Source organism: Vulpes vulpes, chromosome 13, assembly GCF_048418805.1.
Source record: "Vulpes vulpes isolate BD-2025 chromosome 13, VulVul3, whole genome shotgun sequence".
Classification (NCBI taxonomy): domain Eukaryota; kingdom Metazoa; phylum Chordata; class Mammalia; order Carnivora; family Canidae; genus Vulpes; species Vulpes vulpes.
The window spans coordinates 131,196,055-131,207,877 of NC_132792.1; the positions used below are offsets into that span (position 1 = coordinate 131,196,055).

At 39.0% G+C, this 11,823-nt stretch overlaps 1 protein-coding gene across 4 annotated transcripts in view; it reads right to left on the bottom strand.

Annotated features, from left to right (window-relative positions):
- NME7 (NME/NM23 family member 7) overlaps nucleotides 1–11,823 on the bottom strand; it is a 259,209-nt gene that overhangs the window by 247,109 nt on the left and 277 nt on the right. For 2 of the 4 annotated variants that reach the window (XM_026003344.2, XM_072732951.1), the window contains exon 1: nucleotides 11,650–11,777. The exons of the other annotated variants lie outside the window; for them this stretch is intronic. In XM_026003344.2, coding sequence (XP_025859129.1) covers nucleotides 11,650–11,652 — 3 coding nt within the window. In that variant the 5' untranslated portion in view covers nucleotides 11,653–11,777. Of the gene's footprint in view, nucleotides 1–11,649; nucleotides 11,778–11,823 lie in introns of those variants that run through there. 4 annotated transcript variants of the gene reach the window in all.

Genomic DNA, 11,823 nt, shown 5'->3' on the forward strand with positions numbered 1-11,823 from the left:
ATGAAAATGCTGGGCGGGGGGAAGTGATCATTTTTTAGGAGCCATTCTCCCATTGGATATAAATTTTAAAGCTGTTTAATTATGAAAAATATTCAGATAGCTATAACATACAAATATTCACCTTTCAGAGATTTGGGCACATACAATAAAAGCTAAAGAGCAAGATGATTTCACATAACGAGAGATTTATACTTGCCACTAGATGGAGGGGTTTTCAGTTTTTCCAAAGCCTATGTGTGTATTTTCTAGGCCTATGTGTTAGAAAACAGATAAGGCCTGAATGGGTTCATTGTACTTTCACAATCAAATTATGGAATAATAAAATCTCAACTACCACAAATGAAAGCAAATGTTCCCACCTAATCTATTTAAGCTGAGTAGAAATTCAAGGATCTCAGATCTAATACTCACTAAATACATATCAGACATGTCTAGCTATGCCCTTCCCCAAAAATGTATGAGAGTTACTGAAACCAGTCTCAAGTACTATTCCTGCCATCTCCCACCTTTTCCTCCCTTTTCCTTGACCCTTTATTGTTTCCATCAGGAAAATAACTCTACAACAGATAATTGACAAGGAATTTAATACATAAAAGTTAATTTTTAAATAGTCACTAAATTGGACAACTCCACTATTTATTTCTAAAACTTGTTTTAGATTTTAGTTTCCTTCCATTTTCCCAACTATTGTCCCATTAGACAGCATTCTGGTTAATACGAAAGTAGTGTATTTCATATGCACAGTACATTACAGTTTATAAATTACTTTCATATACATTTGATCCTCCCAACACTGCTTTAGCTTTTCTGAACAGAAATTATCATTGATTTTATGAAAGGGAAGACAATTGCCCGGAAGGATGACAAGTCACATAGTAAATACATGCTGAAGCCAAGATTGCAATAGGATTGAAAATTTTAGGTTTCTAGCTCTACACCAGTTCCTTTGTACTACAACAGGTTGCTTCTTAAAACAGGTGATCAGAGAGGACTAGATAACCCATCCGTAAATAATAGTTTAGAAAAGGTTACCTCCATCTTCCTCAGTATATACTGCTAATAAATTTAGAATTCTAACAACTTATGAAAAATGGCAAGCAATAATTATAGAAAAATACATTAGGCAAGTATTGACAGTGTTTCTCATCTATAGAACATATCATAATTTATAATCTTAATATACTATTGGGTAAGAAAGGTGAAATTTTTATTAAAAGTTCAAATCAATTGTTAGATATACCTAAGAAACATGTAGCAATACCAGCTTAGAATTTAGAAGAAACAAGAACCATGGCACACTGCTAGTAGAATACAAATGGTAAAACTCTCTGGAGGTAATTTGGCAATGCATATTATGAAAACCTCAGAAATGCACATGGCTTCTCACCCAGTTATTCCATTTCCAATGTATTCTAAGGAAATAATTACTGATTTATGTAAAGCTATGCCTATAAAAATATATTAATTATAGTATTAGGGGCATGTGGGTGGCTCAGTCAGCTAAGCATCTGCCTTCGGCTCTGGTCATAACCCCTGAGTCCTGGAGTTGAATCCCAATCAGGCTCCTTGCCCAGTGAGGAGTCTGCTTCTCTCTCTCCCTCTGCCCCTATACCTTGCTTACGCTTGATCTTTTTCTCTCTCTCAAATAAATGAATAAAATCCTTTTTTAAAATGGTAGTGTTGGGGATCCCTGGGTGGCTCAGCGGTTTGGGCACCTGCCTTCGGCCTAGGGCATGATCCTGGAGCCCCAGGATCGAGTCCCACATCGGGCTCCTGCATGGGGCCTGCTTCTCCCTCTGCCTGTGTTTCTGCCTCTCTCTCTCTCTCTCTCTCTCTCTGTGTCTCTCACGAATAAATGAATAAAATCTTTATAAATAAATAAATAAATAAATAAATAAATAAATAAATAGAAATAAAATAAAATAAAATAAAATAAAATAAAATAAAATAAAATAAAAAAATAATAGTGTTTAAGACCAAATAAATAAATGGATTGGTTTTATCAAAGTAAATGAAAGAATAAAATGTAGCTCCTAAAATTGATCTGAAAAATTGTATAAGATATATTAAGTAAAAAAGACAGATTTGTAAACAATATCTACAGTAAAATTACATTTTAAAAGATATATACATGTATGTGTATGTATATGTATACATGTATGTATATGTGACTGGGATATTACACGAAAATATTAATAGTGATTATATGTAGGCAATGATATTACAGATGAATATTTTTTCTACATATTTGCAATTCTCCAAAAACAATTATGTTTCTACAGTATAGTAAGTTAAATATTTGACATATAAACAAGTTACATATACATATGCTATATGTATTTCATATGTTATTATATATATAATGCAAATGTATCATATAATGGTATATTTTAGACAGCATATAAAATGCATGTAGCATATGCATATGTAACTCATATCAGAACTTCAGAAAACAGAGGATGAAATTTAAATTTACATATGTCAGAGAACTCTGGAGCCATTACCCATGCATATGGAAATATATTTTAAAGAATAAAGTACTATGAAGGTACACTATATCGGAGGACTCAGGAGAGGTAACAATAGCAATTTAATTAGACAAAGTGCCTAGTAACAGAAAATAAACTTGAATTGAGCAGTACATTTTAATAGCTACAATTTCTCACATCTAATAAATAGAAAGTCTTAAAATATCAACAGCTTTTGGAAGTGAAGTAGTTTAAACAGATTTTGCAGGAAAGTGGATATAAGGTTAACTGAAGTATTGGAGAGATTTCTGGAGAATGAGCTACTTCAATCTTATGCTCTAGCACCACCAAGAAAGACATTAAGGGAAATCACAGCAGAAAACATAGTATCTGTGAAGACACTGTGATGCCACCACCAGGAATGTGCAACTTTGTCTACCACACCTTTGAGAACATATTATGGAAACAAAGGTTCCTGAAAAGGGCAATTAAATTATTTTTTTGAGATTACTGATTTAAGAGAGCACATGTGCACAAGCAGGGGAGGAGCAGAGAGAAGAAGAGAAAATCAAGCAGACTCCCTGCTGAGCACAGAACCCAACATGGAGCTCAGTCCCATGACCCTGAGATCATGATCTAAGCAGAAACAAAGAGTCCGACACTTAACTGACTGAGCCATGCAGGCAAAGAACAATTAAATTATTAAAAGGCGATTATAAAAGGAGAAATCAAGAGTGTTTTGATCTTCAAACATAAGATCTGGACAGATAAATATTTTCCAACGTTTATAAGATCATAAATGTTACAGATAGCATGAAAACCGTCACTGAAAGTCCAAACTCATATAGTTAAAGTTTAAATAAGGCAGATCCAAGGAAAATAAAATATTTTGATGGAATAGGAAAAATGTATGAGATGTATTATCCCACCCAGTACATTTTGAAAGAAATCTAAAATCCTTCCCAAGATGCATAACCCTCAGTTTTCCCGGGTTCCTGCCTGCCTCTACATCTCTTGTCCTCGGGCAGCCCAGGTGGCTCAGCAGTTTAGCACCGACTTTGGCCCAGGGTGTGATCCTGGACACCCGGGATGGAGTCCCACGTCGGGCTCCTTGCATGGAGCCTGCTTCTCCCTCTGCCTGTGTCTCTACCTCTCTCTCTCTATCTCTCTGTTTCTCATGAATAAATAAATAAAATCTTTAAATCAATCAATCAATCTCTTGTCCTCCTATCCTCCTCACTTTCCCCAGACCGCATTCCCACTGGCCCCCTCCTATGCCTCCAATGGACCTCTTGGCTGTTGTCTGCTCAGAATACACTTCCCCTGGTTCTCCACCTGGCCTGCTCTTTTCACTGAGATTGCAATTTAAAAGCCACATCATCAAGAGGACCTTCTCTACTTGTGCCATCTAAAGCTAGCTTCAGCTACCTGCTCTTGGAACCAGCCACTATCACATTACTAAGTTTAATTTTCCTCACATTGCTTAGTACCATATGAGGTGACCTATTCATTTATTTGTTTCATGGCTTCATTCATTTATGTCTTTAATATATGTCTCCTCCACTAAGGAAAAAAAAAAGAGATTTAAAGGTTAAACCATAGGGACACCTGAGTGGCTCAGTGGTTGAGCATCTACCTCTGGCTCAGGTCATGATCCTGGGGTCCTGGGATTCAAGTCCCACATTGGTCTTCCCATAAGGAGCCTGCTTCTCCCTCTGCCTATGTCTCTGCCTTTCTCTGTCTTTCATGAATAAATAAATAAAATCTTAAAAAATAATAATAAAAATAAATTTTAAACCATCAAGGGGGTTTTCCCTTGCCACCCTGGCTAGGTCAGGCCTTTCTTTTTATTACACATTTTGACCTCACCTTGTAATTTTTCTTTTGTAACCCAACTTACCTTTGTAATTTATCTTCTAATATCTTTTTTTTTTAAAGATTTTATTTATTTATCCATGAGAGAGACAGAGAGAGAGAGAGAGAGAGAGAGAGAGGTGCAGAGACACAGGCAGAGGGAGAAGCAGGGAACCTGATGTGGGACTCGATCCCAGGTCTCCAGAATCAGGCCCTGGGCCAAAGGCAGGCACCAACCGCTGAGCCACCCAGGGATTCCCTATCTTCTAATATCTCCCTAAGTTCCACAGGATGCACAAGGTAAGCTGGGACCAGAGAAGGTCTCAACTGCCAATTAACAAATTTGGGCTCTACTCTATGGGCACTGAAGGAGAGCTATCTTATTAATCAATGTATAGCCAGTGCCTGGCAAACAAAAAGCACTCAGTAAATACCTGTTAGAACTGATGAATAATTGGTGAATAAGAAAGAATCTATGAGGGATGAAATTGGACTTCTATCTTATACAACTCACAAAAAATTAACTTGAAATGTATTAAAGATTTAAACATAAGACTTGAAACCATAAAACTCCTAGAAGAAAGCATAGGGCAAAAGCTCCTTGACCTTGGTCTGGGCAAGAGGTCTTTGGATGTGACACCAAAAGCATACTCAAAAATGTAAAAATTAGTAAGTGGGACTACATCAAACTAAAAATCTTCTGCACAGCTAAAGAAACAATAAACAAAATGGTAAGGCAAACTTCAGAACAGGAAAAAATATTCACAAACTAATGAGGGATTAACATCTAAATTACATATACATTCACAGATATACAATAGTACTAAAAATATGGGCAGAAGAACTGAATAGTCTTTTTCCAAAGAAAACATACACATGGCCAACACGTACATGAGAAGGTGCTCAGCATCACTAATCAATAGGGAAAAAAAAAACCACCATAGATATCACCTCATACCAGTTAGAATGGCTAGTATAACAAGACAAGAGGCAGCCAGTGTTGGGGAGGAAGTAGAGAAAAGGGAACCCTTGCACACTGTTGACAGGAATGTAAAATGGTGCAGCCACTATGGAAAGCAGAATTGAAGATTCCTCAAAAATTTTATTTTATTTTTTAAGATTTTATTTATTTATTCATGAGAGAGAGAGAGAAAGGCAGAGACACAGGCAGAGGGAGAAGCAGGCTCCATGCAGGGAGCCCCATGCGGGACTCGATTCCGGGTCTCCAGGATCACGCCTGAAGACGGTGCTAAACCGCTGAGCCACCCAGAAGACGGTGCTAAACCGCTGAGCCACCCAGGTTGCCCGATTCCTCAAAAATTTTTAAATAATACTACCATATGATCCACAATTCCACGTTTGTGTATTTATCTGAAAAAAAATGAAAACATTAACTCCAAAAGATATGTTCACTTCCATTCGCAATGCCACATTATTTACAACAGCCAAAATATAAAACAAGCTAAATGTCCATCAGTGGATGAATGCATAAAGAAAATGCGGCATATATACAGTGGAATATCGAGAAAGCAATGAAAAAGAAGGAAATCCTGCCATTTGTGACAACAGCGATGGATTCTGAGGTCATTATGCTAACTGAAGTCAGACAAAGACAAATACTGTAAAAATTCAGTTGCTTGTGGAATCTAAAAAGATTCAAAGAAACAGTAGAATAGAGGTTACCAGGGGTTAGGGGTGAGGAAAATGAGATGTCAAAGGATAAAAACTTCCAGTTAGAAGTGAATACCTTCTGGGGAATCCAATAGAGTTAACAATGCGGTATTATCTACACTTGGAAATTGTTAAGAGAGTAAACTTTAAATGTGCTCATCACAAAAAAAAAGGAATGGTAATTAGGTGATGTAATGTATGGGCTTAATGCTAAGGTGGTTTGCAATACATGTGTATCAAATCAACACATTATATGCCTTAAATTACACAATGTTATATGTCAATTATATCCCAATACAGCTGGGGAAAAAAAGGAAAAAAAGATGAATTAAAACGCAGAAAAAAGGACAGAAAAAGACAAAAGGAGCTACATGTAAGGAAAATTAGGGCATTATATTAACCCATTGCTATTCAGTTTTGCAAATACTACCAGTTCCTATGAAAGAAGAATGTAACAGCTCCAACCTGCATTTGTAATAAAATCGTTTAGTGGGAAAAATCCTTTGTTTGGTTTCAGGTTTCTAAATTAGGCACTATACTTTCTGATTCAGTTCTAGCAATGAAACCCTGCCTGGGGCTTTAAAGTTGCAGTCCTTCCACATTAGCACTTCAGGTAATAAAAGGAATCCTGGATGGTTAAGAAGTACATGCCAAAAATAAAAACAGCAAGCCTATTTAGAAGAAACGTTATAGAGCTAGAAACTAAAAAACATTTCGTGGAATAAAATCTTATTTATATTTAGCCATCATGAAACTCTTTGAAGTCTCGTTTAAACTAACAACTTTGAGACATTTGTTTAGTGTAATTCTTGCAGAACATAGTGGATAATCTTTAAAGGCCTTATACTAGCAGATCATCTTTGTTAACAGCATTCAAATCAATGTTCTACTTTAGAACATAGATATATATAGAGCATATAGATTTATAACATTCATATCTCTTTGTAGTCAAGAGTCTTGGAATCTCCTTTATTCTCTTTATGCATAACAGTAAATAAATTGATGACTCTAACATAGTCTTTATCTTAAACAACATGTATGGGAGATATACTAAAAACTACATTTGCCTATCTCTGCTTCATAAAATGGAGGCTAGTCTTGAACTTGTAGTCAGAACCTAATTATGGTGCTGGAAGCTTAGCTTTTAACATCCAGATGCAGACAGAAGCTGATCAGATTATGAAATTGCAGAGGTCAGGAAGGCAAATAAGCAAACAAATTCCACCTTCAGCTGCTTGGAGAAAGACCATCAGCCTCTGATACAATACACATGCCAGAGGTGAGACTGAACATAGGAAAAGGAAAACACCGATTTCTCTCTGGTTCTCTAAAGGCCTATTCTTCCTCATGAAGGGCTGAGAGCAACCGACACAGGAGAGAGATCTGGATGGAGAAAGAAACGAAAAAATTCTGCTCCAGTCAATTTTAGGCTCTCATTAAATTCAGAGCTTCTCCTGCCAATGAGATTGACACAAAGACAAAGAAGGAATAAGAAATCTGTGCATCTTGAGATCAACTATTTTGCCTCTTAAAGTATTTATTGTTCAAAGCACACTATATTTTGAACTTTGTGGACCATGACTGCCAGGAAGGAATGCATTTTATATCATAACCCAGTACACACAACACATACGCATTTTCAAATGAAAGTTTTGCGGAAGTTATCCTTCGTACATACAACGAATATAGTGTCTGCTTTACGCCACCTTCTTTTTTTAATGCTGGCTACATTCAACAAATTGGTTTCACAACCCAGTAATGGGTTAGAACCCAGTCTGAGAAACCATGCTATAGTGCATACATGTGGTCTGTCCTCTGCCTTCTTCTCTAACTGTATTTCATGTTATTCTCTGCCTTACTTCCCCCACTGCTGCTGCCCCCACACTGCCCCACCTCTGAATTTCTATTATTTTTTACATTTAACCACCAGATCGATTCCTGAAATATGCCAACCGCTTTCTGCCTCAGGGCCTTTGACCTTGTTGCTAGTGTTGTCTGGTACACTTCACCCAGATCACTGCAATTCATCATGCAGGTCTCAAGACAGTAGTCAATTCTTCAAAGGAGCCTTCACTGACTACCCAGTTTGACAGAGCCACCACATACCCAGTGCAGAGGGGAGGGGGAGGAGTTCACCACTCTTAGAGTGGTTGGGAAGTCTGAATGACAATGTAAGACAAACATGAAGAAAACTAGTATTCCACAAATGTACTTTCCATCTCTCATGCTACTGTTCAGGCCATTGATTTCTAGTTATGGAAATTCTATTCCATTTGTTTAATGATGGCCTTTCTGACTCTGAAAATTGAAGACACCATCCTTCAATACCTGCCAAGTACTCTGTAACCTCTCAAGGCATGTATCACATTCTTTCTTGTTTTTTTTTTCTTTTTTTCATTTAGTAAATATCTGAGTACCTAATATGGTCTAAGCAATAGCAGTGAACAAAATAAAGATCAATCCATCTCCCACTTCAGTTTAGTAAGAGTGACAAATTCACAAATAATTTCAACTGAATGTAGCAAGTACCATAAGAGAGAAGCGTATTAGGTAAAGTTGTGACAAAAAATAATGAAAAGTCAACTACCTTTGAGTAGAGAAGTAAGGCATCACAGAAGAAAGGACACCTAACCATGGTATGTAAGGATCAAAGGGAATTTGGCCAACACACAAGGGGATGGGGTATCCCATGTAAAAGGAACAGAACGTACAAAGTAAATGGAACATTCATGAGTTTGAAGTTGCTTAAAATGTTCAGCAAAAGTCAAGTAGCTAAAAGGAGTGTCGAGGGAATGGAGAGGAATGAAAAAAGCTGGACAGGTGAGTCTTAGATGATGGAGGGCCTTGTATGCCATTCCAGGTACTTTGAATTTTACACTGTAGGGTATGGAGAGTCCAGAGTTTTAAAGAGGTGAGTAACCTCAAAGATTTGGATCTTTAAAAATTCCTTCTGGGGCTCCTGGGTGGCTTAGTCGGTTAAGCATCTACCTTTGGCTCAGTTCATGATCCCAGAGTCCTGGGATCAAGCCCCAAGGCAGGCTCCCTGCTCAGTAGGGAAAGTCTGCTTCTTCCTCTCCCTCTGCTCCTCACTGCACACCCCCCCACCCCAGCTCGTGCTTGCTTGCTCGCTTGCTCACTCACTCTCCCTCAAATAAGTAAAATATTTTTTAAAAAATTCCTTCTTGTAAAAAAAAAAAATTCCTTCTTGTGGCAAAGAATAGATTGAAGAACTGCCATACCATACTGTTAAAGTCCAGGCAAGAAAGAAGGAGAGCTTAAACTAAAATAGGACCTAGTGACCACTGGAATATGGGAGGCAAGGAGAGAAAAAAATGGGGGACAACTCTCATTTCTGGTTTAGGTTACATATATTGTAATACAGAGTAACTATAATATTAGGGATATATAATATTAAAGCTATTAAGTTGAAATTATTTGTGAATTTGTCACTCTTGATGCAATTAGAAAAACCAAGTGGAATGATAGCGAGTTCAGTTTTGGTCATGGCCGACTTGAGAGGCCTTTCTGGTAACATAGAGCTGTCCAGAAAGCAACTAGGTTAGCGCTAGCAGGTGTGAGATGAAAACTGAAATTTAGACACGAATCCTTCAGCATTACTAAAACTCACATGTGTGGATGAAATCACCCCAGGGAAATGCATAGAATAAGACCTGAAAATCTTAAGACTGAGTCCTAGCGAAAGGCATTTAAAAGGCAGACAAAGCCAGTGGGAAGAAAAAAAGGGGGGGGAGGGGAGGAACGCTCATGAACTCAGCTGTCACAGAAAAGCTAAATAAAATAAACTTAAAAAAATTTTTACTTATTTATTCATGAGAGACACAGAGAGAAAAGCAGAGACATGGGTAGAGGGAGAAGCAGGCTTCCTGTGGGGGAGCTTGATGCGCAAATCGCTCCCAGGACCTGATCTCAGGAACATGACCTGAGCCAAAGGAAGACACTCAACCACTGAGTTCAGGTACCTCAGTAAAACTAACTTCGAGAAGAAATTACTGGATTGGCACCGCAAAAGCCATTAGAACCTTAAGACGAGCAACTTCATTGAAGATATTCAAGAGGAAGTCAGACCACAGAATACTGCAGATGAGAAAGGGGCAGTTGAAGTAGGTGAAAATACTGTGCTTTCAAGCAGTTTACTGATAGATGGAAGGATTGGACAATCATTGGATAAACACAGCATGGGGGATGTGCTTTTGTTTCATTTCATTTTCTCCAGATGTATGACCAAAACACTGGGAAGCAGGAAAAGGAGCAAATGCCTGAAAGCATAGGAAAGGAAAAAGATAAGTGGAAGCAACCGGTCTTGCAATGGATAGGAGGAAATGAGATCTAGAGGAGAGGTGAATGCATTTACCTTCAACACCATTTTATCTAAACTAGAAATACAAAACTGAACGATGGGTAAAAATATATGCCAATGTGTAGGTTAGGGGCCTGAGGTTGAAGAAAATGACTGTTAAACTCTGACACCTGCTTAGAAGGGAGGAAAAGGGAAGGGACAGGGATTGGAAAGTGAACGTGTAAGAGCAGGAAAAGCACAGGGGCAGATAGACGCAAGGAAAGGATTGTTTTGGAGCAATGGAGAAAGAAGGGGTGGCGGGAGGGGCTCTGTTGCTAAATCCACAGCCATACCCATCTGACAATAGTCATTTTTCTATTCTCCAGTCCGTTACTCATAAGTGTTTAAAAGATTTGCCACTTAAGTGAATTAAGTAGAACCCCGGTGTTCTCAAACAAGTGAGTGAATTACAATCACCTACAGGCTTTTAAAAAAAATGCAAATTGCAGATGCAATGAAACCCCGGGACACCTGCACCCCGATGTTTATAGCAGCAATGAAGACTCCTAACTCTGGGAAACGAACTAGGGGTGTTGGAAGGGGAGGAGGGGGGGGTGAATGGGTGACGGGCACTGAGGGGGGCACTTGACGGGATGAGCACTGGGTGTGATTCTGTATGTTGGCAAATTGAACACCAATAAAAAATAAATTTATTATTTTAAAAAAATGCAAATGCCAAGAATTTGGCATTGGTGGTGGGGGGAAGCTCAAGGAAGTGAATATTCCAGAAGCTCTCCCGAGAGATCCTCAGGGGGCATTTCCGTTGAAAGGCACCTGCCTAGAAGATAATCAACTGGCTAAAAGAGAACTGACGCAAATACAGCCCTTCCTGCAAGGTCTTAGCCCGGGGGTGGAGCAGTGCTCTGCCGCTCAGGAGAGCACACACTACAAGACCTCCCGGCCAGTGTTGAGACAGTCGCATGCACAACACAATACTCTTAAGTGAAGCCTCATTTAAGGGAAGCTAAGGACTTGAAAAATGCGATGATGAAAAACACGAACATTTAAAATGTTTGTTCTAAATGACGTCTCACATCAGGGTATCAGACCAAGTGTTTACCCCTACACTTTTCTGTTAACGTTACTCTAGAGGCTCAGCAGCACCAAAGTGGAAGTCAGGGGGCTACGAGAAATGGGGAGAGGAAGGAAACCGCAGAAACAGCACCCGGAAAGGGAAAAACATAACGGGGAGAAGGTGGAAGAAACCAGGATGCCTCTGAGTGTCCCTCCGCCCCAGCACCTGGGATGCTACGTAAACAAGATGCCAAAGCCGTTCTTCTGGCCTCGCCTGGCACTCACCATAGTCTCAGGATCTCAGCGCGGGGAAATAGGCAGCTTTGCCACAAGGAGACACCACCTCTATCTACATCGACGCCCGGTTACTCCGGCAACAGAGCCCCGCCTACTACCGGACGTGCGGGGACGTCACAGCCCCGCCCCTTCGCTCCTAGTGGCTGAGAGGACTCGAAGCTC